Source organism: Lutra lutra, chromosome 2, assembly GCF_902655055.1.
Source record: "Lutra lutra chromosome 2, mLutLut1.2, whole genome shotgun sequence".
NCBI lineage: Eukaryota > Metazoa > Chordata > Mammalia > Carnivora > Mustelidae > Lutra > Lutra lutra.
The window spans coordinates 42567590-42593671 of NC_062279.1; the positions used below are offsets into that span (position 1 = coordinate 42567590).

At 38.4% G+C, this 26082-nt stretch overlaps 1 protein-coding gene across 1 annotated transcript; it reads left to right on the plus strand.

The window, feature by feature from the left end:
- Positions 1–1118: 1118 nt before the first annotated feature.
- Positions 1119–25307, plus strand: LPL (lipoprotein lipase). Its single transcript, XM_047717277.1, has 10 exons — positions 1119–1414; positions 8211–8371; positions 12900–13079; positions 14383–14494; positions 15295–15528; positions 16926–17168; positions 19381–19501; positions 20231–20413; positions 21429–21533; positions 23759–25307. Coding segments are annotated over exons 1-10 (1428 nt in total). The 5' UTR covers positions 1119–1326; the 3' UTR covers positions 23760–25307.
- The last annotated feature ends 775 nt before the right edge of the window (positions 25308–26082 follow it).

A 26082-nucleotide genomic window follows, 5' to 3' on the forward strand; every position in this document is an offset into this window, starting at 1 on the left:
TTTAGAAAGATATTTGAAAGTATTTTGAACATTTTGGCAAAAAAATACAACATCCAATGAGACTTCATTTTTATTTAACTTGTGTATCTCAATGCATTTTTAATAGGTTTATTAAGATATAATTTACATACTGTAAACTTCACTCATTTAAAGTGTACAAGTCAAAGTTTTTTAGTATTTCACCCAGTTGTACAACCAAAACCATAATGTAATTTTAAAACTTTTAAATCACCATTCCCCCAAAACTTCTCCATTGTTCCCCAACCCCTATTCCCCAGCTCCAGGCAACCACTAGTCTACTTCCTGTCTCTAAAATGTGACTACTTGTGGATTTTTATATAAATAGAATCATATGGTATGTATTTTTTTGAGACTGGCTCCTTTCACTTAGCATAACAATCTATTTTTATATTATTTGACCTCAATAATCTGTCTCTGATGATAAAATGTTATTCTTAGACTCCTTTGAGTTTGAGGATTGGGCACAATTTTCGTGAGAGAAAATTTAGAAACTAGTTAGACCAAGAGGGCTTTTCTCTACCACATAGGCTAATCCATTTCGCCAATGTTAATATACCAGATGTGCAAGCATAAATGCAGAACAGTGTGTGTCCATGGATCCCTAAATTGACATTGTCCAGAAGAATTTTGGGAAAAGCAAACAAATAACAACAACAAACACTGCAAGTTAGGAACAGAAGCCATGAAAAGAGAAGTGTAGTTTAAGTATTGATCAAACGTAGTTTAACAGCTTAACCTTGGAAAACTGGTGATTGAGAGTATTTAACATAACTGCATATAAATTTGTATTTGGTGCTTGTACAAGGAGCGTTTACAAGGGGGCCCTTGAGGGGCCCTTAAGAGACAGAGTCCTTAGGAAAAGCAAAGGTGGGGGGAGCTTGAGAGACAGAGTCCTTAGGAAAAGCAAAGAGGAACCTTACAGAGAAAGCAAATTTCCCTTCTGCCCTTTTCCCCTCTTCTCACTGGCAAGGTTTTATCCTCCTTACTGTTTGCTCAAATACTTGGAAGTGAATTTAGGGCCCTCCCCCCAACTTATGATTTTATAGCCAATAGGTGATGAGGTTTATTTGCATATTTCCAGTCACATAAGCAGCTGTGGAGTGGAAACAGTGTCAGACTCGATCCGTTCTCCTCCTCCTTAGAGGGAACCTGTCACTTCTAGCTGCCCTGCCCTCCCTTAAAGGGCAACTTGGCCCACGCTGGACCTCAGCTCCAGCCTGCTCCCACCTCGGGCTCAGCTGGTCCATCACCCTGTCCGCGCTTCTGCCAGTTCCCTGTAGCTCCTACCGAGAGACGCCCCCTGAGATGGAGAGCAAAGCACTGTTGCTGGTGGCGCTTGGCATGTGGTTCCAGAGTCTGACCGCCACCCGCGGAGGGGTGGCCGCCGCCGACAGTAAGTTTTGCCCGTAGACTCCCCTCCACTTGCGGACTCCACTTTGGCAACTTCCACACGTTACGAAGGTGGAAAAAGAGGAAGCCGAAAGGGGTTGCAGATGCGTACTGGAGACTCTCCTAGACCAAGCGCCAGTCCGGAGAAGAGTCAGCGGGCTGGGGTCTGGAGGGGCAGGGAAGGAATTCTCCCTCTGATCGTGTTGGAATCGTTCCCGCGCTGTCCCAGTCTGGCGGAGGCGGTGTCTCCGCGTCGGTAGACTTCAGAGAGGAAGAGTAGGGGGTAGCTCGTGGGGCGGGACGAGAGAGGTCGGAGGAAGGGCTTAAATGGCGGTGATTGGCAGTAACCCTCTCGCGAGGACCCTGGAATGAAAGGCACGCAGGTCAAGGTGACCCTGGAGCGGCCGCCACCGCGGCTCGGTCCCCGCCTATGGGAGCGTGGGTAGAGAGTGGTCCTTTCTCTCAGAGAAGCCGACCCGAGAGGGTGGGGACGGGGGAGGAGGCGTTGTCTGCATCGCAGAAGCACTGGGCACTCGCCCTCGGCGTGGACGCGGTGGTGGGAGACTGGGACGCGCTGCGCCGAGTCCCGCGGACGCAGCGTCCCGCAGGCTTTTGAGAGCCGGGGAAGCTCTGCAGTTTCCATTCTTGCACGCGCCGCTTTTCTTAGCACGCGGAAAGCCTAGCGGAGGGCTGCCCTCCTCAAAACAGGGCTCAGAGACTAGCAGTCTGTGGCCGCCGGCTGCAGTAGTGTTAGGAGGTTTGCATTTGGCTACTCTTAAACTCCTCCGAGCTGAGTCCCGCTCTGACGCTCAGCCTCGCGGAGCGTCCACAGCACGTGGGGCTTCCGGGAGCAGCCGCGTGAAATCCAGCCAGCGCCCTGCAGCCGCCACTCCTCGGGGTTAAGGCATTACAGGAGAGATGCAGGAAGACAAAGGAGCAGCCCAAGACCTGCCGACTATAGAGGCAGCCCTAGTACCTTGAACCTTACTTGGTTCACTGAACATAAAACAGCAACCCAAAGGCAACATTTTTACCCCTGAGTGGTGAAATTGCAGTTAGAGCAGTGTCGCTTGGTTATGTTTACTGGCAACAGGGTTCAAATCGAGTTTCTCCATGACTTTGCAGCTGACTTTGCAGAGTTCTGCAGTGGGTTGGAAAAATAACATTCTGTTAGATTTATTTTTTTTTTAAATGTAGATTTCATCAAGTCTGATTGGATTAAAAAAACAATATCTGAAGGTTGAATTAAAAAGTCTTAAATATCTTGCATAGTGGTATGTACTCCTCCATAGTGTTTAACCCTGTCCAAGAAGATGGTAGGAACAAATTCCATATTCTTATTTCAGAAAATACACCATGGTGTGAAGCTACTTTTACTGTAAAAACCCACACAAATATGTGTTTTCCATAGTTTGTGTTTGCTAGCTTTGAAACACACACACACACACAGACACACACAGACACACACACACACACACACACACACACACGCCATTATCTATTTTGAGAGAGGGAAGTAGCGCGCGCACAAGCACAAGCACAAGGTTGAAAGGGGCAGAGGGTGAGGGAGAAGCTGACTCCCCGCTGAGCCCGGAGCCCCAATTTGGACTGGATCCCAGGACTCTGGGATCATGGCCTCAGCAAAGGCAGAGGCTTAACTGATGGAGCCACCTAGGAGCCCCTGTTTTTGCTGGCTTCTTAGAAGTTCACAGCCCTAAATTCCTGGTCTGGTTAGTGTCACCTCTCTGAGTTTAGATTCCTCAACTCAAAAATGAGGAGTTCAGGCCACAGTCAAAATTCTCTTAGTCTCCTCTAATTCATACACTTTGATTTAAATGGGCGCTTTGTGATTGATGAATTAAATTGGATTTTAAGCAATGCATGCTTTAGCTAGCTGTAAATGTATCAAGGGAGGAATCTTTTTTTTTTTAATAATTTCGAAATTTTTGTTTTTGTTTCTTAAGAGAGAGAGAGAGCCTGAGCACTTGGGGGGAGGGGCAGAGAGAGAGAGAGAGAGAAAATGAATCCTAAGCAGGCTCCACACCCAGCGCTCTGCACACGCTGGGCTCCATCTCCAGAGCCTGAGAGCTTGACCTGAGCTGAAATCATAAGTCAGATTCACAAGGGACTTAGCCACCCAGGTGCCCCAAGGGAGGAATCATTTTTAAGTAGACATGAAATTAATCCCTCCTATCCTTCCCTCCTACTTTCACTCCACCACTAACCTCCCTTTATATTATGCTTCTCCCATCACAGCAAATTATCTCCCATTTTCTCCTCCAGCTGAATTCATCTAGGAACTTAGCAATTTCAGAAGCAAAAGTTATCAGTGAGAGAATGAATGGTAAACAGTACCTCTCTGGGCTCTGACTTTGCTTATTCTGGATTTTTTTTTTTCCTTCCTAAGAAGAATATGAGGATATGAGGTGCTCACTGCCCTCAGGCTCTTTGTTCTTGAAGCCACCTCCATCTCTACAGGGCCTCATTAGGAAGCTTAGAGCTAGACAAGGAGCATATGAATCAGTACTCAGTAGCTGCAGTTCTATTTGACCTGCCATAGTGAATTTCCAGGCTAACATCTAAGTTAAATGTGATGGTGATGACAGCAAAATAGCTGATAGCATTTGCAAATGAAGCAGAGCTCAGCACTGGAGTGATTGATTAATAGCAGTATTGAAAAGTTCGTGTCAGACACAGGGGTAGAGTTACAATGGAAAATTTTCACTTTCTTTCAGGTAGTGTAGTGTATTTTTAGCATAACCTTCTTCCCTTTGTTCAGGAGGAGAAATTGAGCTATATAGTTTACTGCTTCTATTTTATGAACATTTTTTTTCTATAAAAATGAAAAGCAAATCTGTTTGTTAAATAATCAGGAGCATGTAAAGACCAATCAATTCAGTCAGATAGGATATTGATTTTTTTTTTTTTCACCTCATCAAACTATTTTTTGTTCTCACCCAGTCAGTGGTTTTTGGCATTCTGTAGAAGCTGCCTGAGTAAGTATGACCATCAGTTTCAGAGAGAAGGTAAATTAGTGATGAAGTCCTTTAGGCATGTATGTGGTGGGGTAGAAAATTCAAAGAGAATTGCATTATAATTGAGCTCTTGTACCTCATGTCTTCATATGCACACTAATCCTATTCATCTGATAATTGTGAGCTGACTTTAGAATATCTTTCCTGGGATGCTCAATGTTCTTTTCTAGGAACAATAATGTATACCTTATAAGTTTACCTTTGAAACTCTTTGATTTCTCAACCTACTTTCATCTCTCTGAGTGATTATCCACATTATGTAAATTTTTGTCTTTGTTTATACACTTAGGATTTTAACTATTTAATAATTTAGAAATAAAGATTACATTGTCAAGAAATGCATTAACTTGGGGGCACCTGGGTGGCTCAGTGGGTTAAGCCGCTGCCTTCGGCTCAGGTCATGATCTCAGGGTCCTGGGATCGAGCCCCGCATCGGGCTCTCTGCTCAGCAGGGAGCCTGCTTCCTCCTCTCTCTCTGCCTACCTCTCTGCCTGCTTGTGATCTCTGTCTGTCAAATAAATAAATAAATAAAATCTTAAAAAAAAAAAAAAAGAAATGCATTAACTTGTAACTTACCCTAGATCTTACCTTAGTGCTGAATAAGAACATATCTGATGGGAACTGGTTGATGTGGTGATTATGATATGAGTTGAATTCAGGATGGAAGCTCTTACGAAAAAATACACCTTACCCTTCCACTAATTTAAGGTGACTCTTATTTCTAAGGGAACCTGATTTAAAAAATTCTTACCCCCTTAAAAAAGGTAAATGCAGAGCCATTAATACCATTTTCATGTATGGAAAACAATAATTTTCTTAGTAACTGTTGAGTCGCATCAGTTCATCTGCCAGCCAACAGCAATCCCAGTGTATACTGGGACAGCTAAACATATTGACTGATATATATCAGCTGTGTGAGAAAGTGAGGCTTGGGAAGTTCATTCATCCCTAGGTTGCTGAGACACTCTTAGACCAGTATCGGGAATATTTTCTATCAGAATCCAAAGAGAAGGAAAGACTAACTGTAATCACTATAACATTTATGATTTCATATATAGCACTGACATAGAATTGAAAACATCTTGTAGCATATGGAGTGGTGCTGTCTTCCTGTCAAATGCTTCATTATGTTTTCTGTAACTTAAAATGAAAAAAAAAATTCCCTGAGAAGTGAAAAAAAATCTCCAGATACAAATTTGTTTGAGAATGCATGAATTTTCTATTTTTTTTTAATTTAAAAATTATGTACCCAACAGGAAATGTTAGTTGTGGAAAATTGGACCTCTCAGTGGGATATGCAGATAATCTGTACAGGAGTTTTTATTTATTTATTTATTCATTCATTTATTTTTGAGAGGGAGCCTGTGAGACCGGAGAGGGGAGGGGTAGAGGGAGAAAGAGTCTTAAGCGGGTTCCACCCCCAGCATGGTGCCATCCTGGGGCTTGATCTCACCACCTTGAGATCATGACCTGAACCGAAATCAAGAGTTGGATGCTCAACTCACTGAGAATCTATGAATTTAATAGAGTTTTTTTTTTCATGGAAATATACAAAGCTAGCCTTAATAATGCCAGAGAATATTCTTAGTCTTTTCAAAACCACCAGCGACACCAGGGCTGCTGCATTGCATAATTATAAGGAAAAATAGACCAAAGTGAGTGGCATCCTCTGGAGTCAGGCAGGGCAATAATCTTAAATATCAGTTTAACAAATAGGTGGTGGGTGAGATCTGTCTGCCAGGTTATTTGGATGATTTCTACTTCAAAAAAATTGGTGATCAAACATGTTAAAATGTGATTATTGGGGTGGGTAACTTAGTTGGTTAAGTGACTGCCTTCAGCTCAGGTCATGATCCTGGAGTCCCAGGATCGAGTCCCACATTGGGCTCCCTGCTCAGCAGGGACTCTGCTTCTCCCGCTGACCTCTCTCCTCTCATGCTCTCTCTCACAAATAAATAAAATATTTTAAAAGAATGTGATTATTGAGGAAGAATGACTTATTTGATGTGGAGAGATATGGGATAGGTGAAACTAATTTAGTTTTAAATTTTCTAAAGTACTTTGTAACAATAAAAACACTTCTTGGATGTTGAGAGCAAAATCAGATTAAAAATTTATAATATTCTTTTTCTACTATCAGGGAAATAATAAGGCCACCAGAGTACTTCCTGGTTAGAAAGGAAAAGGAAGACCTACATACTCAAATAAGATGGAAGGCAGAGTGTATGTTTGGTGGGTCAGTTGTACTTTTACTATATGAAAATGAAAAAAAAACTTAAATATCAATAGTTTACCACAGGCTAATATTTGAATAAATTATTTTAGAATGGTCACGTGCTAGAAGTCTGTGTGTGCATGTGTGTGTGTGTGTGTGTGTAATCAACTTGTCACCTATAATGAATTACTTAGCAAGTAGCCACAATACTGCTTAAGGAGTTTTAGAAAATAATTAAAAAGGGAAATATTGACCAGTACTCAGCTAATTACATGATAAGCCTGACTTGAATCCTTGTACTTTCACTATACTATATCATTTTTATTTTCACTTCTTTGGCCTGGCTTTTGCAATGTTACTTGAAATTACAAATTTTCAGCATTTGAATTGTGAAAAGAGTAAGTTTAGGTTAAGAAATTAGAAATAAAGAAATCTAAAAACTACAAATTATTACCTTATAGTAGTTTTAATTTTTTTTTTTACTTGTTAAGAAATTAAATAACTTCCCTTAACAACTTACCTTTGACTTGCTCACTTTGTGTAAGAATTTGACTAATTGGAAATACAATTTACTTCAAGCGTTCACTGTAGCATTAAATGAAGATTTATCAAAATTTAAATATATTATCAAGAGAGGCAAATGGTTGGCTGAAGTTTTATTTCCCTCCTTATTCACTTTGTGATCGACTATGAAAAGTCAAAGTGAATTCTTTCCCAAATCTGCTTTGCTACAGTTTTTTAAGCTTTGACTTTGTGTGAAAGACTGCGAAGACAAGAAATATTGTAAAAGAAATATTTGGGGAAAGAATTAACCTATTCAGGGGCACCTGGATGGCTCAGTGGGTTAAGTGTCTGTCTGCCTTTGGCTCAGGTCATGATCCCAGGGTCCTGTGATGGAGCCCCAGGTCCTAGGGCTCCCTGTTCAGCGGGGAGCCTGCTTCTCTTGCTCCCTCTGCTGTTCCCTCTGCTTATGCTCTCTCACTCTCTCTGTCAAATGAATAAATAAAAATCTTAAAAAAAAAAAAAAAAGAATTAACCAGTTCACACATAGCACAGGCATTTCCGAATGATTTTTTGAAACAATTTTAGTTGATGTACCTTGATGTGGGGGTGGGAAAAGTTTTATACAAAAATTTACTTAGGCTTCCAAGTTTTCTCAATGCTAACATTTTAAAAATCATGCTACTGAAAAGGAAACCTTTCCTCAAGCCTATTTAATATTTTGGGAAAACATTCCTTTGTTGTAACTGGAGAGTGAAAGAGGGTGAGATAATATACGAAATAAGTGGAACTTTACAATGCAAGAGCCATGAGCCAATGTTCTTTGGGAGAATGAGTTTTGAATTATAACCAAAAGACCTGGATTCTGATCTCTGTCAACTTTGATCACCAGTGAGGATTAGTCATTCTCTTGCAATCCACATATATTTACAAAAATAGCACTGGTGGAAGTTGCTTAGAAGCTTAAAACATACCATTCCAGCAAATAAAACAAACAGCCCTCCAATTAACCACCTATCCATTTTTTTTTTCCTTTTTGGGAATTACAGGAGGAAGAGATTTTACAGATATTGAAAGTAAATTTGCTCTAAGGACCCCTGAAGACACAGCTGAGGATACTTGCCACCTCATTCCTGGAGTGACAGAATCTGTGGCTAACTGCCACTTCAACCACAGCAGCAAAACCTTTGTGGTGATCCATGGCTGGACGGTAAGACAGTCTCTTTAGGAAGAAGCAGAATGTCTGCTTGTCTGCCTGTCTGGCTTTCTCCCGTTGTTGGGAGCCCTGGGATGAGTCTTCCTATCCTGTGCTTCTCTTTGTTTTCCAATGGCTTTACTTTAAACTTGAGTACAGGAAATTCTGGCTTGGGGTGGGAATTGTGGAATCTAAAATCATTGATTCATGAGTATTTCCCCCAGGTAGTGTCATCCTTCATTTTACCATGGTACTTAGTTGGTGCCCTTGAACCAGCCATTCTTGTGAGGTGGGAAAATAAGGCTTTGCTCAACTACAGAGCAGAATGTAGGTTATCATTTTAGGAAACCAGTGGGAAACTGGCATGATCCTGATTCATGCAGCACATCACCAAAGGTCCTTTTCTAAAGGGAGAACCTGTCAGAGGGAGGAGAGGGTTGGAATGGTGTGAGGAAATATTGATTCTGATTCTGGCTTTGCCATTCTCCAGCTCTGTAATGTGATTGATGCTACTTCTCATTTCTGGGCCTCAGATGACTGATGTGTAAGACAAAGAGGTTAGACTCCACTTCCAAAATTCTCCAGTTGTAAACTTTAGAGAACTTTTCTAGAGATGAAAGAGGGATAGCCAGGGAAGTGTCATGCCAAATGACTAGAAAATGTAAAAACTGTGGTTACAGTTACTTTTACTTTTAAATAATATGAATAGGTGATGGGGATAAAGGAATGCACTTGTTGTGATAAGCACCAGATGTTGTATGGAAGTGCTGAATCACTAAATTTTACATGTGAAACTGTGTGTTAACTGGCTGAAATTTAAATAAAATCTTTTAAAAAAGAAAAAAAATAAAGAATACAATTAATATAGTGCCTTCTAAATATGCCAGTCACCTTCCATGGTGCAGTTCTTAGCTACTTCAGTTTGTTGTTAATATTTTCAAACCCTAGTGAGAAGATTTCATTTTTTTTAATATAAAAAGAACTTATATAAAATGGGAGGTTGAAGAGAAATAGTCCTGCCATTATGTCAGAGCTTGTGAATAAAGTAGTAGATACTAAATAAATTATAGTGAGACGAATTAGAGAATGATAGATTTCTAGTCCTGATTTCTTTTCCTGTGTAACTTAAGTTCCTTTCTTATTAATCCAGGACAAGTGCTGTAACTTTTATGGAGATGAAGGCAATGACTAACAGAATTTGCATGGATATTTATTTTTTAAAAATCTTTTTACTAGAATTAACATAATAAATCACGTATCTGATGATAAAAATATGTATTCAAATACTTAGATGTTTTTATATTTTTAAGAGATTTAAATAAGAAAAAGTAAACATTGGTAGTTTTAGAGACATTTTGGTTGTATACAGAACTTAAATAGTTTTCAAAAACATATAGTAAGCTTAATAAACATTTTATATGACAGAATAAATTGAATATCTCAGACATCTCAATCTTATCCCTAAGAGAACTTGATGCTTTAGGGATTTTTCAAAAGCATAGTTCTTCTCATGCAAAGATGACATGACTGATCCAATATCAGTACAAAGTGCCAATTTCTATCACTGGCCCTCCTGCTCACTAAGCGCCCCCATATTCTTCACATTGTGTGTCCTAACATTTTGAGAGCCTGACCTCAGAGGTTAGGCCACTGTGGAACTGAGTGTCATCATAAAGAGCTGGTTGCTCCTATGTGATGATTAATCCAGCCACACTGGGTAATGGATCTTAGCTTATCTCAGTGGCCTACCTGGCTGGTTAAGTTGGACCACCACCTGGACTGAGTGACCAGAAGGGCTTCAGTTCAGCTGGGTGTCTGAGAATCAAAGATTTTTAAAATTTGTGCTGATTTAAGGAAACTCGGAGGAAAAAAACCTAGTAAATAATAACCTTTTTAGAGTTAAAGAAGGTGAATTCTTGTATTTTCCACCCCTTTATTGTTCAGAGTTACTGACAGCAGTATTTTACATTGAATTAAAAAAAGAAAGGTTTGAAATAGTTTTTAGGCAGTTAATAAAAGTATCAGTCACTGTAGGAATAAGTTGGGTTACTTACTCTTTGACAGATTGCTTAACTTGGAAACATTGATAATGCAGAATAACTTGTAGTAGGGGTTTAGAGCAAATACGATTTTTGCCTTATCTGAGATAAACTGTTTGGCAACTCAAGGTCATAGGGACAAAGGGAAATGAAGAAGTTCTGCAGCTTTGCCATGGAAAATTCAGAAGAATGCTTAGTGTGTAGTATGCATAGCGCACAACCCAGAAGGCAGTTTAGACACAGCTGTCCTGGAGCTTTGCCACCTGCTTAGGTTTCATAGACCAGAGTGTTAAGTACAGAGTTCTCCTTGTGGTAGGAGGTCCTCACGCCTGGCTGAAAGGAGGAGTGGTTAACATTGCATTCTGAAGAACTTGACATCATCCCTTCTTGAAAGGCAGTTGCAAAAGGTGGCAAACCCTCAATGTCTAAGAGAGGAAGAGGGGAGACAGGACCAGTTCATTGGGGTTTTGGGCCAGGTGGGTGTTCTGACTTGTTCCCTCCATGACTGAGGCTGCACTTAGACTCTTTTTTTTTTCCAAGATTTTATTTGTTGATTTGACAGAGATCACAGGTAGGCAGAAAGGCATGCAGAGAGAGAGGAAGAGAAGCAGGTTCCCCGCTGAGCAGAGAGCCCGATGTGGGGCTCGATCCCAGGACCCTGGGATCATGACCCAAGCTGAAGGCAGAGGCTTTAACCCTCTGAGCCACCCAGGCGCCCCTGCACTTAGACTGTTTAAAGCAGCCTCTCGTTGAGACAGGTTCAAAAACAGTTTAAATTAGTTTCTAATGGACTAATGTTACCTTTATAGATTTTCTCCCTTTCTCTTCATACTTGCTATTATATCACTGCAAGTAGATTGAGAGTCAGAGTGGTTACAAGAAGACATTTATGAGGTGGCAGGTAACTTCAAGATCATCTGACCCCAACCCCTTTTATAGGTGGCCTAAAAGGTTAAGACAGTGCCTACATTCATAGAAGTAATTATTGGAAGAGCTGGGACTGAAACCAAAATCTCCTGAGTTTCAGACTTGCTTTTCCCTGCCACAGAGCACAACTAACCGTTATTAGTGTCAGGAGTGAAGTGAGATCTCGTTTTGATAGTTTTAGTCTAGAAAATAAACTAAATAAAATGGAAGAATAAATCTAAAAGAAACCACTATATAAGATCAATGTTCCAGTTGAAGTTCCTTGGTTTGAGAATTCATGACTCCTATTTTTGTTATTGGAATTAAGCTAAGAAGAGTATGAGTTTTATAGGTCTCCCTGAAAAGCTACCTTAAACAGGTATTTCAGAATCTTCTTTTTTGAGCACATATTTAAGTAACCTTTACTGTGGCTACAACATGATTTTCTCTCAGGTCATGGTAGGAGTGGGTAGATTAGGGGATTGGAATCCGGTTACTGCTATGTTTAAGCTCATGGCAAGATGGTGCACAGTTTTACCATCTGCAGTTTTTAAGTGTGTTTCCATTATTGTAAAGTATGCATCTTTACAAAGGTGGCCAATGCTCTTTCTGAAAACTTAAATTAAAATTTTACAGAAATAGAACTAACCTGAGGACTCTTACAGTTCTTTTGACTTTGAATTTGGGAACCTTTTTAAAATAAGAGACAAAGAATTATAGTTGGAAGTCTTCTTATCTCCAAACAGGGCCAACCTAATAATTTGGGAATTGTGACTATTAAACCTCATTAATTTCCACTCTGATAATTAAGAATTTGAGAGAAATAGGGGCGCCTGGGTGGCTCAGTGGGTTAAAGCCTCTGCCTTCGGCTCAGGTCATGATCCCAGGGTCCTGGGATCAAGCCCCACATCGGGCTCTCTGCTCTGTGGGGAGTCTGCTTCCTCCTCTTTCTCTGCCTGCCTCTCTGCCTACTTGTGATCTCTGTCAAATAAATAAATAAAATATTAAAAAAAAAGAATTTGAGAGAAATAATAAAAAAATTCTAAGCTGAAGCTGATCATTTGTTTATGTATTAATAGACTGCTGAATGAATTTACCTTCTATTAGGATTAGTATGCTTGAAACTACTTTTTTCATTAGCACATCAAATGTTTGATATAAATGACTCTTTGTAAGAAAAACAAGTGCATTCATGTCCTCCAAAATAATGTGGCTGGGAAAAATTTATTAGCCTAATTGGAAATAATTAAATTTATTTTAAAATAGTCTATAATTCTGCTGCAGAATTTTAACTTATTCAGATTGATCTTTTATATAAATTATTGGTTTTACAGAATTTATAAAACAAGTGTTTAAAAATTGGTGGTGTGAACGTAACCTGCCATTCCTCAGCTCAACACGTTCCTTCTTTGGCGTACTCAGATTTGCCTCAGGAGAGTCAGGCATAAGTCTCTGATTATTCTTTTCCATGGTTTAAGTTTTCTTTCTGAGCCAATGGGCTTCCTTTGAGGTTTGTTTTCTTGCCATTTAATGTAGCTGACATATCTATAACAAGTTGCAGGTGGATATTTTAGGAAAGCTTGTATCATCCTCTTCAGGTGACAGGAATGTATGAGAGTTGGGTGCCAAAACTTGTGGCTGCCCTGTACAAGAGGGAACCGGACTCCAATGTCATTGTGGTGGACTGGCTGTTACGGGCCCAGCAGCATTATCCAGTGTCTGCGGGGTACACCAAGCTGGTGGGAAAAGATGTTGCCAAGTTCATCAACTGGATGGCGGTAAGAAGACTGTGGGAAGAAGGCTAATGGGTCCGAAACTGATCCCTTCACTATTGCTGAACAAAAGGCTGTTCTTTATTCCTTTTCACTTAAATATAAATATTTTCTGGGGCAATTCAAATCTACAGAATAAATACAGACATTTTTTTTAAGCCAGAAAGCAGCATTATGATAAGAATGAAAAACTGTAAAGTCAAGGCATAGTCTTGCCATGCCCTATCCTTTGATATTCTCCTAGTGATTAGATCTGGCACGACCAAGAACTATTTAGGCAGAGCAGACAAAAGCTTGTTATTTCAGGGAAGACAGAAGATGTCATGTTCAGCCAAATCCTTCTCTACACTAGGCTGGTGCATGAAAATGTTATCCTGCCTTTGACCCATTAGAATACCAGTATTTTTCATGAAAAGATTAATACTACCCATTCCTTAGTGTAGATTAAAGGTCCAGATTTTTGTTGAGGGTTAAGGGATGGATAGATTTGAGTTAGGAAGAAAATGGCAGGGAAGGTCTGTAGACTATGAGGTGGCTGTGGGTCAGGAATTCTGATTTAGCTTCCACTTTGATCCATGTTATTCTCTGATGTCAGCCTCTGAAATTACCTTTGAAAAACATCTTGGGGTTGGCTGAAAGAAAGTTAATACTCTGACAGGGCCAAATTATTTAAGCCAGATACTTGGAGGTAAAAAATAATCTGTTTATTAGACTGACCATTAAAAGTTAGAATTCTTTTCTTGACTCTTTTACTTGTCAAGAAAGTGAACCTGGGCAAATCGTATCCCTGCCTGGGCCTCAGGCTTCTCATCTGTTGAAGAAAGAGCCTGGATCATATGTTTTTGTGGTTATTTCCCCCTGTAATATTTTCTGGCCAACCTGAAGGAATAAAATGATGTAGAGTATTTAGAGTAGGGAATAATGGGTTAAAGTTAAATATATATTTAATATATGTGTGTATGTTTACATATAGTTTATCTACATATAGATGACACATATACATATATCTACATATAAGTATATAACTACACATGTACATGCATACATATATTTTCAGATATATGGAAATTCATGTTTCCATACACTTCAATTTTAGATGTATGGGAAAATTTTCTAACTTAGATATGTTTTTATAGAAAGAGAAAAATCTCAACACTAGAGCGTTTGATCTAAAACACAAAATTAAAATAAGTAGAGTTAATTTTCGGCATTGCCTGTATTTCAAGAACAATACTTATATTTATTTTTTCTTTTAGCTTTGATCTTTTGTACAGAACTATAAGAACCTTTTTCTTTATCTCTTCCAAAGGAGGAATTTCACTATCCTCTGGACAATGTCCATCTCTTGGGATACAGCCTCGGAGCCCATGCTGCTGGCATTGCAGGAAGTCTGACCAATAAGAAGGTCAATAGAATTACTGGTAAGAAAGCAGTGCCAGTAGTCATCACAGAAGAGTTGAGATGCCAGTCATTCTGAAAGAGAATCAGAAAGTTTGTCAAATACCCGTATGTGTGTGGTGTTCCTTTGTTTGCCCAGCCATTTGATTATCTCATAGGAGGGCTTTTTTTTTTTTTTTTTTTTCCCCTGGAGTAGGATAGCATATGGGCCCTTGCTCTCCTAGGCTTACCATATACTGTCAGAAGAGAAATAGAGCAGAGTTAATTAAGCACAGATTGCCCAATGGAGTCTCTGGGAAGCTCATTCCCCTCCTCCCTCTGCTCTGCATTTTGGTGGTATAATGCATGTATGTCACCACTCCCATCAGTGCTGGGAGAAATGAAAAAGGACCAACACCAGAGGCTATTTGAAAAAAGGAAGACAGTCAACCCCAGCCATGGATGATTTGGCATGCCAAGAGAAAAAGATAGAGCCCGCCACTGTTTGAAGCCCTTCTCACCAGGTTCAAAAATAATTTACAAAATTATTTTTTTGAGATCTATTTATCCTGAATGAAGATTCTTATTTACTGTTCAGGAGCCTCAAATTTCTTTCAGAGGAGCTAAGCCTACTTTTGATACTCTCAGTAATTTAAGAATCCAATCACTACAGAATAAGGAACTAATAAGAACCCATGTGTCTGCCAGTTACATTCAAATGATGAATAATTGAATGCTAAGGTGATACTAATGGAGGCTAAAATGAATGGGAATTTAAAAATCTGTGAGGCCTTTATTACTTTTCTTTGTTTGTCCCCCCCCCCCCCCCCCCCCCCGCATTAAGGCCTAGATCCAGCTGGACCTAATTTTGAATATGCAGAAGCTCCAAGTCGCCTTTCTCCTGATGATGCAGATTTTGTAGATGTCTTACACACATTCACCAGAGGATCGCCTGGCCGAAGTATTGGAATCCAGAAACCAGTAGGACATGTTGACATTTATCCTAATGGAGGCACTTTTCAACCGGGATGTAACATTGGGGAAGCTATCCGTGTGATTGCAGAGAGAGGCCTTGGAGGTAAATATGATTTAGAAGTTAATTAAATATAAGTTTCACACTTAATTCTTATTGATCTAGTCTCCTATCCATTCCCAACAAGTATGTAGTTTTAATATACACATTGAGCCAAGAAATCTTTCTGGAAAAGCTATCATATTCAGCGTGATCACCTTTACTGCCTTAGTACTTCCTTTGGTCAGACAGACAGACATTTTTTTCTTTTATGTGTTATAGTGTAGACTACACTGAGTACAGAGCTTCCAGAAATAAAAGAAGAGAAAGGTGAGACCTACATAAGAAAACTCCACTGCGTTGGATAATAGCAGTATAAAATGATATCAGGCCACATGTTCTACTTTGAATATGGTTGTAAAACCATAAGAGTTATTGTTTAATTAGTCCTGATTTCTTTTGCCAGCCTTTTAAAGAGATGTACAAATAAGAAACAAATCAGGGGCACCTGGGTGGCTCAGTCTGTTAAGACTCTGACTCTTGGTTTTGGCTAAGGTCATGATCTTGTGGGTCATTAAATCCAGACCAGAGCGGGGCTCCACCCTCAGTGGGGAGTCTGCTTGAAGATTCTTTCCCTCTGCCCTTCCCCTCACTCATGCACATGCATTCTCTCTCGTCCTCTCTCTCTCTAAAATAAATACATCTTTAAAAAAATAAAATAAATCACCTTTCTCTAACTGTTTAAGGAAGAATTTATAAGAATTTAAGGAAGAAAATGTAATTTAATGTTATCTTAATGTTTACTGCAATAATCATGTTTGTGTCAAATTTATAATTTGTTTTAAGGGATCTTTTCATCCTTTGTGAGCAGTGGAACTTACCTGTAGTCAATATGCTCAGATCTTTTGTGCACATGTTATAGAAATTACAGCTTAATGTTACTATTTTCAATAGTTATGAAATCTTATGGTAAGAGATACACTTTTATTATGTAGCTAATTATTTCCGTGATTAATTTGATGTAAAAATTATTGATAGTGAGACAACCTCCAATTATACATATGATAAAATACTTTTCACTTAACAATTCTGCCTTTTATGATGTTATTTTTAGAGGCATGGAGAAATGTTTTATGTTTTCAATATAAAAGAAAGATGTGACAAACTGGGGGAAATCAACTTTTACCTTGAATGTCTCTTATTATATCCTCATAAACATACAAATATAAGACAGCAGAAAAGGCAAAAGTTCTCTGAAGATTTGCAATTTTGACTCGGAAAGACAGGAGAAACTGCCACAAAAAATATCTCCTTAAATAGGACTTACACTCAAGCAGTCATAGGACTAGATCCTTAGGTAATTTTATTCTGACATCACACCTAAACTAGTTTGGACTACAAGATGAAACACTCACTGTGGACACTCATGGAGTTGAATTTCCTTTGTGCCTCTTTTTCCCCAGATGTGGACCAGCTAGTGAAGTGTTCCCATGAGCGCTCCATTCATCTCTTTATTGACTCTCTGTTGAATGAAGAAAATCCAAGTAAGGCCTACCGGTGCACTTCAAAGGAAGCCTTTGAGAAAGGGCTCTGCTTGAGTTGCAGAAAGAACCGTTGCAACAACTTGGGCTATGAGATCAATAAGGTTAGAGCCAAAAGAAGCAGCAAAATGTACTTGAAGACTCGCTCTCAGATGCCTTACAAAGGTAGGCTGGAGAATGTTGCGAATAAAGAAAATCAATTTGATCCTATTTTTTTATCATGCTTACTGCATCACATGTACAATGTCTGTCTATTGCAACAGAGGTAGTGAAATGATGTTACTAAACCCTGAACCCTCCCTTGTATTTCCTTTGGTAGAGAAGGAGTTACCCTGGTCTATTTAACTGAAGCTCCCAATTTATATAACCAGTAATGCCCAGTGCACAACCTGCGCTACCCTAGGCAGCAGCCTTGCTTGCCACCCTCCTCAGTAACTGTGACCACCAGCATAGGCCAGCCCATTCGTACTAGGCTCTGAACTAATTTGAAAGCATCCATCTATCCAGGGTCAGCAAGAAACTATGGTGCATGGGCCAAATCCGGCCTACCTCCTGCTTTTGTAAAGAAAGTTTTATTAGAACACAGCCATACACATTCATTTTCGTATTGACTAAGAGTGCTTTTGTGCTACTGCAGCAGAGTTAAGTAGTTGGGACAGAGACCGTATGGCCCACAAAGCCTAAATTATTTGCTATCTGGCCCTTCACAGAAAAAAGTTTGCCAACTCTAAAGTTTGGTTTAAGTGAAGGCAAAAACTACCTGTATTTTAAAATTCAACTGTTCCTGGGAGGGAAGAATATACCAAACCTCAAGATATTTCCATTTTGTCATGAATTTATACCCAGTTGAATTTCAAACATGTTTAGAGCAAGATTTATAGGGATTGGAGGGAAACAGGAGAGGAGATACTAAGGAAATCTGGCAAGAGGAACTCAGGCCAGAAAAGCTAACTTATGTGGGGTCCAGGTGGAAGTCCGAGGGAAAGGATGATATTGAAGTACAGTTTTCCAAGATAAAATATATATGATAGAGGCAACTATTTGAAGGGGGTTTGTTAGAACCACCATAGTAGTTTGTTAGAACCACCATAGTAGCCACATTTGGTGGCCTAAAGGTTTGGAGCAGCAATAATTCAAGGGAACCTTTTAAGCAATGAGGAAACCCTTAGTTTCTCTGACTCTTCAGAATAAGAAAGTGGGTGTGAGGTATAGAGGAGACTGGACTCTTCTGAAGACTCATCCCCAAATATCCTGCTCAGTGCTATGCAGGGCGCCATCCTATTTTTGGGAGTACTTTGGTGGTCTCAACTTCCCCTGCTCTGGTATATGGTGATGCCTGCAAGGACTCCATTCAACTCCAAACTCTGTTTTTTTTTTTTTTTTTTCACCTTTAGTAACTGTGTGTTAAACCAGCTGCCTTTCTTATCTCCTTAATCTCCCCCATCTCATTTACTCCAGCTTTTTAATGGAGATGGAGAGAGCAGCAAGGAAATGTAGATGTTCAAGTATCTGCTTCCAGAGGTTCTCCCTAATACAGAACACATTAGGAACTGGCAGTTTTTATGGCCTCACTGATGATTTGATAAATACGGTTGATTGTGAGCCTGCTATATACTACCTACTCTGTGCTAGATGCTGAGGGGATAAAGAGGATAAATGTGATCTTCTGACCTGAAGGAATTTACACATAGGTAGGGAGTCAGACATACTCATAAAACATGAAGAAACAGTCACATACAGTGTCCCATTAAAATATGCTCCATATAGATGTTTGGGGATAAGATGGCCAAGAAAGGGTAGAGTTCAGGGCTCCAGGGTGGCTCAGTGAGTTAAAGCCTCTGCCTTCGGCTCAGGTCATGATCTTAGGGTCCTGGGATCCAGCCTCATTGGGCTCTCTGCTCAGTGGGGAGCCTGCTCCCCCCTCCCCCCGCCTGCCTCTCTGCCTATTTACAATCTGTCTGTCAAATAAATAAATAAAATCTTGAAAGAAAGAAAGAAAGAAAGAAAGAAAGAAAGAAAGAAAGAAAGGGTAGAGTTCTTGAAGAAAGAATCATGGGTATTTTCACTTTTTGATTTGATCTCCCTTGTGCCCCATCAAAAATGACTACTTTCCAGGACTGCTTTGCAATTCATATACACCTGGATTTCTTCTATCCACTACAACCACACTTTCCTGAAAGGGAGTGGAATTCAAGGTCTGAATTTTCTAGTAATGAACACTGTGCAGACATGAAGAAATATTTCACACTGATAGTCATGTGTGAACACTTCCTATTTAATGGTTCAGGATTCTGTGGTTCTGAGTTACCCGTTTATTTGGGGATGGTGGTGGTTGCATAAAAACTGATCAGCACTTGTTCCAATTTTCTCTCTACAGTCTTCCATTACCAAGTAAAGATACATTTTTCTGGGACTGAGAGTGATACACAGACCAACCAAGCCTTCGATATCTCTCTGTATGGCACTGTGGCCGAGAGTGAGAACATCCCTTTTACCCTGTGAGTAGCCACATGGCATTACGTCCAGCATGTGGGTTTATCATAGCAATGCTACCTGCTATAACCATTGGTCCTTAGAGCAGAAGAGTAGGACACTTGGAAAAGAAACAGTCTTTGGATTTTTTTTAAAAGCTTTATGGCGGGCATCTGGGTGGCTCTCTTACGTTGGTACATATAATAGCATGGATTAGAAAGAAACTAAGTACCCAACATTGAGACAATGGCTAAATGAGTTGTGGTTTAAAGCCAATAAAATCAATCTAGTTTCTAAAAACTATAATTATAAAAATTCCAGTAAAACAGGGCAAAAAATGGAAAATAAAATATGAAGTAAACAAAGAAAGAATAGATAATTATATGTATTTTATGACTTTATCAAAGCAAACATGTTCACATAGCAATATAGATTGAAAGGGGATAGATGAAAATGAAAATAAATGTCTTTGAATGATTGATATATGGATTTTTTTCCTAAGAATTGTATTAAATAGTTCATACTGTTAGTGTAAAAGTTAGAATAGATTAAAAGGGTGTGGGTATCTTTTAAAATACCCAAATGCCGTTGATCTTCATCTTGAGTGTTTTGCTGGACATTTTTTGCATTTTTAAAATACCTCCCAAACAATAAAGCTATTTCTGTCTTGCAAGGAAAAAAAAAATGAAAAAAAAAACAAAAAACAAAAAACTTATATCCAGAACTAACCGAATATGCTAATTTTTTTTCTTCAGGCCTGAAGTTTCTGCAAATAAGACATACTCCTTTTTAATTTACACGGAGGTTGATATTGGGGAACTGCTAATGTTGAAACTCAAATGGAAGAGCGATTCATACTTCAGCTGGTCAGACTGGTGGAGCAGCCCCGGCTTTGCTATTGAGAAGATCAGAGTAAAAGCTGGAGAGACCCAAAAAAAGTAATTAAATATATTTTGCCCATTCATTTTAAACTCACTTTGTCCTGACCTAGGAATAATGGAGAGCCTTCATCATTCAGGTGGAACTTTAGTAAGCTCTTTCTTTAAAACTATATCAACTAGATAATTACACCTATAATTTTGGAGAGGCGTGTTCTTTTATTATCACACCAGGGAAATAATAGTGTTTATAAATTTCACGGAAAGAAAATATAAGCCCTGAATTGATCACAATTATTGGTTGAGAACTGAGATTTTAAGTTGAGGATCTTAGATTCTCATTTAGCACTGTTTCTTACAAGCACGAAACAGTTATGGAAAGAATCTCAGAGATTTGACATTCAAAGATTAAAATCAACCTCTTCAAGAAGAATGAGATTCCAAAGTAATCTCACCCTTCTTCCTGCCCTCACTTAATGTTATATATAAATTAACTGCATAAAGAGCCCCATAGGATTTAAACCTTCTATACTTAATGTATGGGGATTTTGCAAACTATAGTGTGCCATTATTGTTAATAAAAATGACTTTTTAAATTAAGATTGATTTTTCCCCCCCTCTGGTCATTTTCTTTTATAACAAACAAACAAAACAGAACAAAACAAAAACAAAACAAAAAACAGGTTGTGGATGAAGAGGCTATGCCGAGAATTTATTTCTTTCACAGGAGTTGAAGGATCATTTGTGAATTCCCTAATGCAGATTAAAGGAAATGATAAAGTTGATCTTCTGTCACCTCGTGGTGAAAACTCTGAGATTTTAGGGCTGCTCCAAGCTGTCTTTATGCCTGTGTAGACTAATTAACTCTTTTGTTAAATAGCGGGTTAGGACTTCAATTAACTCTCCGGTTCAGATGTGCTGCTGGCCAGAATGGCCTGACTTTAAGCAGTTTATCGGAAATATAAAAATAATTAATCATAATGATCGGGTAGGATTTAAACAGCCCTGACCAAATCATATTTTCAGTTGTTTCTCTTTTCCCTTTTGACATGTTCACATTCATTTTCTTCTACAGGGTAATCTTCTGTTCCAGGGAGAAAGTGTCTCATCTGCAGAAAGGAAAGGCATCTGTAGTATTTGTGAAATGCCATGACAAGTCTCTGAATAAAAAGTCTGGCTGGTGAGCATCATAAGCTAAAGTTCCTTGGGTACCCTGAGCTTGCCCTCAGGGACATTGTTTCATACGTTGCTCTTCACCCATAACGGAAGACTTGCACTGATTCTTGTGGTTGGACTCTTCAGGTGGTCTTTCTTAGCCCTTCCATGTACACATTGGCCTGGCCTATTTGTTTTTGGCAGTTCTTCCTCTATTTTCTTTCTCTTTCTGTTCTTTTGTTTTCCTTTTGCACTACACAAAATCTTTACAACTGCTTTTTTTTTTTTTCTGTACTGCCTTACTGTTACCTTTATGGAGCCTGTGTGCAGAGCAGACAACACAATAGTTATCATTGTGATGGTGGACATAGCCCCTCCAGGGGGACAAAACATCAGCTGCAGCACATAGTCCTTGGTGCTCCAAGTGGCAGCAGACCAGAACAGAGAACCAAAAAGGGGCAGCCACCCAACATCCATCTCAAAATCCCCAACGATGGGAAGCTAATGGAGTTAGAATTTAGGAGATGGTTTTCTTTTCCATTTCAAAATAATCTGCTGGCTCTGTCCTACTGACCTTTAAGACTGGTCCATATTGCAGCTGTCAGCTAAGCCTTTCCAGACTGTCAGTACTAAATGGAGTTTAAACATGTGACCTTCTCCAACCTCTCCTGAATTTTCACATTATCTCACTTTCATTTCCCTACTCATTCCCCTGCCAGATACCAAGTGCTAATGGGTTACAAGTGTAAGAGGGAAAAGCTTAGATCGTGTCATACAAGCCAGGATAGAAAAAACAATTGCTTCTGGTTTTTCTTCTCTCAGTTACATTTATAGACAAAAGTACAGAATAAGAATTGCCTAATGAAAACATATTAAAAACCCTATGTGGAATATCTCTATTATTTTAAATTTTTATTTTATGTTGTAATTTATCCATGAATAATTATGGATTATGGGTAAATTAGGAAAAATAGGCTAAAATAAAATCACTGTGACTCTATTCCCCAGGGATAACTCCCAATTAACATTTAAATTTATATTCTTTCAGACCTTCTCAATGCATATATAATATTTATATTTTTTCTTATGGCGTGCACTTTGAATAATAAGATGAAGCCGCTTGATTACAAACATTAATGTAAGAACACTCAAGATAAACTTAAAATGAAAAATAGTTGATGGTCCTGAGTCAGGCAGAATAACTGAATTTTTATCTAAGTGGAGACAGTTCTAATCAGAGGTTCATTGCTTTGTTTTCCCTCATCACAAATCTAAGACAATTTCACCTTTGCTTCAACTTTTAGAAGAGACTGTGAAGTTTTATACATGTGTTTATGTCACATACAAACATATACAAACACTTGTACACATACATTCTCCCCAAAGCATCCACAATTTTAAATCTATATGTGAATGTAAAGAGAAAACCTGAAAAATTAGGAAATATCTCCAGCTGTTTTTTTTAATATTTTATTTATTTATTTGACAGATAGAGATCACAGTAGGCAGAGAGGCAGGCAGAGAGAGAGAGGAGGAAGCAGGCTCCCCGGTGAGCAGAGAGCCGGATGCGGGGCTTGGTCCCAGGACCCTGGGACCTGAGCCAAAGGCAGAGGCTTTAACCCACTGAGCCACCCAGGTGCCCAAATATCTCCAGCTGTTTTAAAAGTATTTCTGGTCCTATTATTTATATAAGTCACAGTCATTTATCTGAGAAAGTCTATTGATACATTCCTTGTCTGATTACAGGATTACTGACACCACAGATATTTAGGTGGCTTTTCTTTAAACATCTGAACTTTATCTAGGAATTGTGAATCAGACTAATAACCCTCTGCAGTTTCTCTCTTCTGTCACTAAATTAATCAAAAGTTCTCTGTCTCTTATCTTCTGATATAACTCTATAGAAGCCTCATATCAAAAGAAAAGCAAAAAATCAGGCATTTCATTTGACAAGTTTTAGAATTAAGAAATCTTAAATCATATCTTCTTTGAAATAATTTGATTCAGTCCTCTGAAAAATGACAGTCCTTATTGGGGCATGGCTAAGTAGACCCATAGAGGGTCTTTCATTCCTACAAGCCTGCCATTATCCATATCTGATCCATTATCCATATGTACCCTGGGTATATACTCACAACCCTTGTTCTGAACTTCCAGTCGAATAACTTTTTCATCATGAAGGTGGGGTGGGATGGAGAGTTATAAAACACTAAGCAAATAATAAATTTCCCTTCCTCTGCTTTTTCTCAGACCCTGGGCAAATTTCCAGAAGGAAGAACAGCAGAGGAATTCCTTGAAGAACGAAATAACTTTTACAAAAGATGCCCAGTGCTTTGGTTATTTCAAAGAGAATTTTTCTGAATATTAATCCCTAATTAATAATTGACTAGTTATTTTAGGATACAGTCTTAAATACCCAAAAAGTGGCTAATTCAATGTGAGGAATATACTGGTCAAATAACACATCTTCCAACATTAAAAGATCACAGATTTGAAAAATCACTGTTTTGCCCTTAGAGAGAGAAGTAAGAAACATTTTGGGTCATGGCAACATGATAGGCCTTCTTTATCTAGTGAGTTTAACCATAGCCTAAAATTGAGTAGAATCTCATTTTTTAATCAGAAGTCTTCATTTTCTGGACGGATACCTTATCAAAGTTTTCTCCAAGTCTGAATATAGAAAATGATTTTTTTTTTTTCCCGGTGGCTTGAGTTGGACCCATTACCTACTAGTCAAAACACCTGACTTTTTTGGAATGGCTCTTCTCTTGACATTGGGTTCTGTGTTGCCCAACAGAACCAGGGCCTAGTGACTTGGAGAAAGGAATAGAAAATGAAGTTGATAAATCACTGAAACTTTAAGCCCTCCCTGAAGCTGATTGCATCATTGCTAAGTTACAAATTAAAAGAGATACAAAATTTAGACCAATTCGGTTTTAATAGGCTTTACAGTTTATTGCTTAATCTCTACCCACCATTTGTCTTGAGATTATAGTTTAACAGTGCTTTCTAGGTTGATGTTTTAAAAGAGCCTATTATTGTCAACTGACACATAATTTTAACTATGAAAAAAGGAAATGATACCATAGTTTCATTTACCAGATTTCTGAAAATATATTCATCAATTTGAGGTCATTTAATATTTGATAGGCACTGTTCAATTTTAGGGTTATCTCAGTCATGCTTCAGTTATACTTTGAGATTGTCTCTTTCATCCCTGTACCAGAGGTCAAATTTTAAATCATGCAAGTTCCTATAAATTTTAGACAAAGGCTATTGTTACTAAGTTAAGAGGTGAAAAAGTATATATCCATAAACAGTGCTTAAAACCATTGTGGGCAATTAAAAGAATCCTCAATTGCCATAGCCACATCAAATTCCATGAGAGGTGTTATTTTCAACAATTAGTCAAGAACGAGTGAACAGTTATTTATAAACTAGGTATCATATTTTCAGAATGATCTATAATTAACATAAATTAATAAAGAAGTAAAATGTTTCAAAGTCTATTGCTGAGAATCCAAACTGTGACCATGTGTGGGTATCTGAACATATTACTTATATATGAAGCCCCACATGTACATTTTTTCTTCAGCATAGCTTAGAAAGCAACCAATCAAGAGTTATAGCATTAGGGCATATTGGAGTAGAAGTTATTCCAGAGGTGCCAGAACTTCAGCCCTTCATTTGAGAAGTATGGTTATACCTATACAAAGTAGGATGAATGCTGTGATTGATGTCAGCTAACTTGGAATGAATTTTCTCTAAAAATAAAATGTTGTGAGATTTGTTGTTGTCATCCCCCTTTATTGCTAATTCATTAATTTTCTGGATTTGGGTTTTGAACAAGGGTGTGTAAACTCGAGAAAATATGGATCCAATTGGTGTTTGGCCCTAGGAACTCTGACTTCTACAGACTTCACTATATATATATATATATATATATATATGTGTGTGTGTGTGTATGTGTATGTGTGTATCTACATATGTATATGCAATACATGCATGGGTGCATATATTGCACATATATATATATGCAATGCTTTGGCTTTAAATGTTATTTATTAGCTGTAAATATATGTGTGTATGAGCAAAAGGAAATTATATATAGAAAGGTTGTGGCTAACTGCATTTATAGACATGTGTTACTAACTCTGTACATGTCTTTGTCAATGACAGTCTCATTGGGCCAACTTACTCTGATGAAATAATACCATAAAGTAGACTTTTTTTTTAAGAAAACTCAATTAACTATGTTAAGAAATAGAGTCTGCTTTTAATAAAACTGACAATTTTATTATAATACTAAGTTATTATTTTGTATTGTTTTAGTTCCCTAAAAAGATATTTATTCTTAGGGAAGAGTCATTCAGCACATTTTTACTGAAAAAAATTTACTGAGTAAAATTACTATACTTGGAAAAAAATATAGCTTCTAAAAATTACAATACACATTATATTGAATTTTTTATATTTACATTTGTACAAAGCCTTAGAAATCCTATAAAATAACTATAAAGGAAAATACTACAGATTTTTTTTCCTAAATAAAATGCAGAGAATTTTCCTTGCGT